We start from the raw sequence: 7,514 nt of genomic DNA on the forward strand, positions 1-7,514 counted from the left end.
CAAACCCAAAGTTTAGCTTACTCATTCAGTCTGTTCAATCTTCACTGGACGTAGTCTAGAAAAAAAGGGCTTGAATTTATTTATTTTTTTAATGGAAACGACAGCTAACTGTAACTAGGTGAAATGGAACGGAAATGCCACCATTCACACCTGAAAGCAGTGGTTAGTGGGAGGGAAGGCTAGGCTCTGAAAACACGGGCTCAGCCAATACAGTTAAGAACAATTAAGAGACCTACATTTGAATCCTGGCTCTGCCTCTTCCAAGCTGTGCCCCCTGTGATAGAGGTTATTTCATCCTTCTGAGCCTAAAGTTCATCAATGGGGGATAATAATCACATATACTCCATAAGAATATTGCAAAAATTAATGAGATAATGGAGGGACAAGGAACAATGCCCGGCATATAAGGCACACAATAAATATTAACTGTCGTTCTCAGGATGTTAACCACAAGTTCTCTCCTTATTTAGGCCCTAGAGTACCCACGGAGGATGGTCTATGTGTAAATGCAAAGAAATTACCGAAAGCTAAGGTCCAGTCCTAGCTCTTCCAGACTGAAAACATGGTGATTTTGCACCCCCGGCAGCTGGGGGGTATGCGTTAACGTAGGAAAAAAACTCCACAAAGGGTCTCACGCTTCTTTTAATCTGAAGAACATTACAGGCTCCTCGTCTTAAGATATAAATTATTTATAACGTTACACAACAAGCAGCGAACCAACAATTTAAAAACTAGGTTAAGTCTACACGGTGTTAATTTCTGGCAACAGTCCTCTCTCAATCTGTTTTGTATTTTTTTTTTTAAAAACAAAAGGCATCCCTGCCCCCGTTTCAGTAGACGTGCACCATGCCGTAGAGGAATGTCCAGAACAGGACGTAGGTGAAGAGGCCTCCGATGAGACCTCCTGTAAAGAGGGGTCTTCGCGACTTAAAATATTTGTTCCATCTCCTTCCCGCCTTGAGAATTAAGAGCAGGGAGAGCAGGATGGAGGCGAGCAGGTAGAAAATGAAGCCGTAGAGCCCGGTGAGGCCGAGGATTCCGGCCGTGGCCCCCGACAGCGCCGACACCGAGGTCCGGCAGTAATCGAGGACGGCGGCGTTGCCCCGCACAGCGGCCTCGCTGATGAACGGCGGCCCTTCCCGCTTGGCCACCACGGTGGCCATCGCATCCGCCGGGGCTCACCCTCTGCTTCCTCGCGGAGCAACGCGGGGCTGCGGAGAGAACCAAGTTACAAGTGGCGCTCGGAGCGCGGCGAGTTGGCTTCACGCCGCCCCTCCCCCTGGGGTGGCCGAGACCTCGCACCCCTCCTGGGTCTCGGACCTTCGAAAGACGCGGAGAAGATTGAGGGCTCGGGCCGGCCATGGGGGCGATGGCAGGTCTGCACTTCCCGCCCAGGCTAGCCCAGTTACCTGGAACCCGGCGGCGGACGCGATCACTCGGCGTTTCCTCACACAGCCAGTGGCAAGGATTCCCACGACGCCATCTTGCGCTGGAGGCTGCTGGGAGGGCGCAGGCTGCGCAGGCGCTGGGACCTCGCGCCCGGCCTCTAGCGCATGCGCAGCGGGTACAGAGAGCACGCTCCAGCCCCCTCCCCGCTTTTCTACGCACGCACTGGGACTTCCGAAACCCAGACAGCGCTCCGGTCCGGGATTGGCTAGAGGTTCGTAAACTATTTATAAGGGGGCGGGATGGACTGGGCTGCCTTTGTTAACCAGAGAGGGCGCGGCCGCTGGGATTTTCGCTGCGGGCTTCACTGAGCGGTACCTGGTTACCAGATTGGGGTCGAGATGTCCTACATCCCGGGCCAACCGGTCACCGCCGTGGTGGTGAGTGCGCTCGCGCGGGCTTCTCCGCATCTTGACTTGCCCCCACTTTGCAGATAGGTAAACTGACACCCCAAACAGGTTGACAAAGCGTCGAAACCGGAGCTCCTGCAAACCTGCAGCTAGAGCTCGGGTTCCCGCTCTGCTGGAGTGGGGCTGCGGTCTTCCCAAGCCATGCAAGGGATGGCTGGGACTCAAGAGTTTCTTGAAAACCTAGATCGAGCCCAGACCCTGCGCGCGCCACCGCCGCCTCGTTGGACTTCTTAGAGCCGGCTGGAGCTGGGAGAACTTAGGAGAAAGACCTCGGCTGTGGAATATGGGAAAGCGCCCCATTCCCGGGCCTATGTCACCAGCTGGGCAGCAGCGGGGGGCGGGCGCCGGCCCCGACGTCTATGAGTCGCAGCCTCTGGAATGAGGAAGTGCTTCCTCCGCTCCAGCCGGCGCCGCCGCCCAGAGGGAGACTTAGTGGGTGGAGATGGCCGGGGCCTGCGTAGCAGCCCCTCACCTCTCCCATCCAGCCTTGCCTTGTCGACCTACCGCCGCCCGGTCCAGAGTGAAGGCTCATACAACTGGCTTGATCCCGCTCCGAACTTTCCTTGGATCCCCAGCGCTTGGGGCAAAGTCCATGTCCCCCGCCTGGCACTTGGAGCCTTAGGAGACCCTTTGGAGTCAGCTCAGGCCCCTGGCGCCTCCCTTACCTCGTCTTGGGTGCCAAGTGCTATGAGAATAGGTAAAGGGAAGTGGAGGCATTAGACCCAGATGCCAATGCCACAGCTGGATGGGGCCTAGAGGCCCACTCTGTGGCTGAGGTGGGGCAACTGAGTCCCAGAGAGAAGTCTGGTCATGCCCAGTCATGTAAAAAACCCTCAGGAGGGACCTCGATTTCAGGGAAGAAATGCCTGCTGGGTAGGGAGATCAGGTGAAAGTTCCAGTCCTGGGGCCCTGGCTGCAATATCTCAGATGGGTGTGCTGGGGCTCTCTTGCTGTCAGGTGGTGTGACCATGGAGCCACTGATAAAGCTGACATGTGAGAGTGAGCTTGGAGCACCAGCTCAGGCCTGGGCGAGGTGGGAACATTGCAGGACCTGCTGACAGCTGTCCTCAGCTTCACCCTGGCTGCACCAGCCTGGCTTTTCCAGCTCTCTAGCAGCCACAGAAGTTTTGCTCCTTAGCTGGAAAAAAAATGTGCACAGGTGAGGAACCAGAGAGGGGCAATAACCTGCCTGGCCTCACCGAGCAAATCAGTGTCAAGGCCTTGTCTCCCAGCCCTGTACTCCCTTTTGACCTTGAGGCTGGGTCAAAGGTATGTGTTGGAGGAGGTGATACTTTTGGGCAGGAGGACCTAGGTCCAGTCGGCCTCTCATGTCACCCCCTTTGTTCATGTCATGGCTGGTCCCCGGGCCTTATTCAAAGCTTTAGGACCACAACCTCCCAATTCTTCCCACACTAGGAAGGTATCTGAACATGGTGGGTGCGGTCTGGTCTCTCCTTGGTCTTGGATTCGGGATGGGGTGGAAGAGGCTCCTCCTTAATCCCTTCCCTCTCCCATGGAGTTAACATTTTGAGAATGTTAAAACCATTTTGGCCTCTCCTCTGAACTCTGGTTCCATGGGCCAGCCCATCTGCCTTCTGGACACCTGCCTGGATGACTCCTGGTGCTCTAGCTCAACATACTCCTTCTCCAGGGTCCCCATCTGGGAGATGGTTGTGTTCAGCCGGGCCAGGTGGCTGGCTGGGTGTCCCCCTTATCTTCTCCACGAGCAGTCCCTGAATCTGCCGATGTCACTTTCCAAGGAGCTCATGTCCCCTGGCCTCCACATCTCCCCTTTGTGAGACATCTACCGAATGCCTGAGTGGTCATTCTAGCGTCAGACCTGACGGTGACCAGCCCTACTCCCCAACTCCTGAGAGCTCCAGAATCAAAGTCAGATTGCCAAACTCCTGGTTGGCCCAAGGCCTGGTGCAAATGGTCCTTCATGAAGTCCCTCAGGTCCAGATCAAGCCACCTTTTGCTTTGTTTTCTTCTTCCTGTTAAAACGCTCAACTTTTAGGGTGGGATGATCTGGTCTGGCTTCCAGCATCTGGTGACTGGAGGGTGCCTGCTGAGGGCTTTGAAAGGAGCCTGGCACAGATGGGGACCAGAGCCCCGGAGTATGGTGGGAGAGCCCTTGGCCCCTCCCCACCTTCTGCACGGCACAGGCCTGGGGCTTAGGGAGACACCCTTCCCTCAGGGCCAGTCTCCTGGGGCTGCATGCTCCAGCCTTCCTGATCTGGCCTCAGCCTCATCTCACCTCCCAGTTCCTGTCCTGCGTGTACACTTGGGTCTCATGGACACGTAGCCACAGCACCTTCAAGCCTCTGCTCCTGTTCCCTTGACCAGGAGACCCCTTCCTCCTTTCTGTGCAAGTTTGATCTCCGCTTTCCCCGTCTTGCCCTTGACAGGGCTGGCTCAGCAACCTGAACTGCCTCTGCAGGATGCCTACATTTTTTTTTTCAGGAGGGACCACACACCTGCCCTGTGTGGTCCCTCCCCTGGGACACAGGCCCCATTCAGAGTAGCCACAGGACCCTGGCTCTTGGTCCAGGAGGAGCTTAGCATATGTTGACAAGGCTGGTGCCTGAAGCTGGTGAAGAAGCTGGGAGAGGCTGGGACAGAGGGGTGTGTGGGTAAGTTGATGTGGCTGAGTTCTGAGTCTCAACCTCCCAGCCTCCCAGGCTGGTGACCAGCTGGATTCCTGCAGAAAGCCCAGGGCCCCACCCCCATGGCTGAGCTCTGAGCAGACTCAGCCGCCTGAGGCTGTTACTGGGGACACAGACCACGTTTGCTTTCCATACCCACCCACCCCCAACTCGTTTTTTTTATCTTTACCAGCAAAGAGTTGAAATTCACAAGCTGCGGCAAGGTGAGAACTTAATCCTGGGCTTCAGCATTGGAGGTGGAATTGACCAGGATCCCTCCCAGAATCCCTTCTCAGAAGATAAGACAGACAAGGTGAGGTGGGTCTAGGGTCTGGGGACCTCTGTGGGGCACAGAGGCCTAAAATGGTCCCTGCTTCCTGAGCCTTTGCGAAAGGAGCAGACCTCGTCTCTCTCAGTCCCCTCAGAAGGTCCAAGAAATGATCTGGTGGGAATAAGCAGAGGTGGGGAGTGGGCTTCCCAGCCCTCCCTTCCCTCCCAGTGCTAGGAAAGCCTGTTCAGAGCCCAGGAGGCCAGCAACAGGCACTGGAGCATCTGCGGGGCTGCCCCACCTCCCCCTTTTCTGTCTCAGCACAGCCTGTGCTGGGAGCGGGACAGACGGACAGCTAGGAGTATGCCCTGCTGGGCTTTGCTCTGTGGATAAGGGCCAGTCCACTGATCCTGCGCTTGACTGGACTGTCTCTCTCCAGGGCATTTACGTCACGCGGGTATCTGAAGGAGGCCCTGCAGAAATTGCTGGGCTGCAGATTGGAGACAAGATCATGCAGGTAACAGATGTCCCAGAGGGGGAAAACAAGGCTTGGGCCAGAGGGTCTGAAGCACTCAGGGGTGGGGGGTGGCACCTGGGAGACTCACCAAAGCCATTCTGGAGCCCGTGCTGGCCTTTCCCCTGGAGGAAGCTGGCTCTCTCCTCTGTGTATGTGAGGTGGTGCTTGGTGTCCCCCCAGCCTGGGGACATCAGCTTGGGTGACCCAGGCCCCCCAAAGCTCGTTTTGCTTCCAGAGCCCTGAGGGCGGCGAGCTGAGGTGGGCTGTGTTCTCTCCCTGGGCCAGGTGAACGGCTGGGACATGACCATGGTCACACACGACCAGGCCCGGAAGCGGCTCACCAAGCGCTCGGAGGAGGTGGTGCGCCTGCTGGTGACACGGCAGTCGTTGCAGAAGGCGGTGCAGCAGTCCATGCTGTCCTAGCAGCTGCCCCGGCCCCTGGCTCGTGCCCGCCCGCCTCTGTACAGTGACACCACTTCCACACTGTCTGCCCCTCATCCTGGCTTCTGCTGATGGCTGGGCCCCTGCTCCAAAGGGCAAGAGCTGATCCCAGAGGCCTGACCTGGCTGGCCTTCCCCTCTCCCACCACTGGCCTGAGGCTCTGGGACCAGCTCTCTCCCTTGGACACTGAGGATTGGAAATAAGGGCCTGAAGCCAAGTTGGAGTCAGTGTGTAGTGACCACAGGCTCGGCCCCAGACCCTGCTGCCTGGCCACAGCAGTGCCCAGGCGAGCAGGGGACCCCACTTCCTGCGAGCACCACGTAACTGGGAAATGCAGGAACTCCAGACCCTGCCCCACATCTCGGCTCCGCAGGGGCTGGGCCGCATGCTTTTCCCCACGTTCCCCCGCGGGGACTTGACTCACTGCCGGAAGTACTACGAAGGTTGGCCTGGATGGAAGCCAGGCAGGCTCACAGTTCACCCCATTGCACCCCCTCCCCACCTCCCACCCTGAGGGGCGCTGGCCTCCCCAGGGTTCACCTGCTTACAGGATTTACACGAGGCTCGAGGCTGACATTTCAGAGCAGTTCTCAGGATTGCCATTTTCTTCTATGCCTGTGGGTTTAACTTTTATATTTTTTAAATCACAACTTTGATACAAAGCATTTTTATCTGACTGTTTAGAGATGCCAGTTCAACTTTTGAATGTAGCTTAACTAATTCACATCTGGGAACTACTCTTAGCAAGGGAACCAGTTGTACTTTGGTTCCTGTGGAAAGGGGGCAGTAGGAAGCTGCCCCACATCTTGTGCCCAATAAACAGAGCTGGAATTCTCCAGGGGTCTTTGCTGAGACATGGGGCAGGGCTATTTGGGGGTGGACTGTGAGGCCTTTAGTTTTAAGGATGGCTGACCTGTCCCTCACCGCCCCCTCCCCTCACCGCCAATCCAGGATAAAGCCCGACTATTCCTAGGCCTGCTGATGCTGCTTGGCAGGGCTGCCCAGGTGAGACTGAGAGTCCCTTCACCAGAACTGGGCTGGGGAGCCCCCAACTGCACCTGTGTAATCTAACCTCAGCTCCCACTAGGGAGGGGCCTCACAAACACCAAGAGGTTCATGGGAAAACACCCACTGCTAAGACTTCAGAGCACTGTTTATCACAGCCAGGGATGTAGCCCCAAATGTTTCCAGGGGCTGTGATCTGATGAGATGGGGATGAGGTGGGGGTGAGCTGGGGAGCACTAGGGCTGCTGCCTGGCCCGTGCTGGCTGCATTAGTGTCGTTGTTGCCGCTCGTGACCCACCTTGCACCGCCAAGTCAGATCTTGTAACCTCCCATCTCTAACGTGTGATACCGTCACCCACTGGGTGGCCCAAATAAAACAGGTGTGTAGGTTTGGTCAGGCTGCAGTCTCTGCTTTAGGGAAAGGAGATCCTAATTGTTTGATACCTGGACAGAGGAAGAATCTGGAAGACCCTCCTCCACCACGTGCCCTTAAAGGCCTCATCCAACCTGTGCTCACAACCGCAGCCTGAGTGCTGTGCCTTTGGGAATGCAGACATGGTACCTGTGGGACCTACCTGGCCCTGAGCAGGTGGGTGTCTTGTGCCACCCAACAGGGCTCTCCTGATGAAGTGCCCGGTTGGCACACGGCCACCTTGGGAGCAGCGAACTTGGCAACCCCACGCGTTTTCTTACATGGAGTGAGTGAGGCCGTCTCCCTGAGCCCCAGGGACTTGGTTCTGAAGCCAACACGCTTGCCTCCTGCATCTGGCAAATGCTCAGTG

At 56.7% G+C, this 7,514-nt stretch overlaps 2 protein-coding genes across 2 annotated transcripts; one reads left to right on the forward strand and one right to left on the reverse strand.

Moving 5' to 3' along the window:
- Positions 1 to 624: 624 nt before the first annotated feature.
- Positions 625 to 1,691, reverse strand: EMC6 (ER membrane protein complex subunit 6). Its single transcript, XM_010950240.3, has 2 exons — positions 1,410 to 1,691; positions 625 to 1,211 (listed from the first exon to the last, which is right to left on the reverse strand). The coding sequence occupies exon 2, from the start codon at positions 1,161 to 1,163 to the stop codon at positions 831 to 833; it is 333 nt and encodes a 110-aa protein (XP_010948542.1). The 5' UTR covers positions 1,164 to 1,211; positions 1,410 to 1,691; the 3' UTR covers positions 625 to 830.
- On the forward strand, positions 1,673 to 7,124 carry TAX1BP3 (Tax1 binding protein 3). Its single transcript, XM_010950239.3, has 4 exons — positions 1,673 to 1,826; positions 4,695 to 4,814; positions 5,209 to 5,286; positions 5,572 to 7,124. Exons 1-4 carry the CDS (start codon positions 1,788 to 1,790, stop codon positions 5,707 to 5,709), a joined length of 375 nt encoding a protein of 124 aa, XP_010948541.1. The 5' UTR covers positions 1,673 to 1,787; the 3' UTR covers positions 5,710 to 7,124.
- Positions 7,125 to 7,514: the final 390 nt, after the last annotated feature.

The sequence above is a fragment of the Camelus bactrianus genome, chromosome 16, assembly GCF_048773025.1.
Source record: "Camelus bactrianus isolate YW-2024 breed Bactrian camel chromosome 16, ASM4877302v1, whole genome shotgun sequence".
Classification (NCBI taxonomy): domain Eukaryota; kingdom Metazoa; phylum Chordata; class Mammalia; order Artiodactyla; family Camelidae; genus Camelus; species Camelus bactrianus.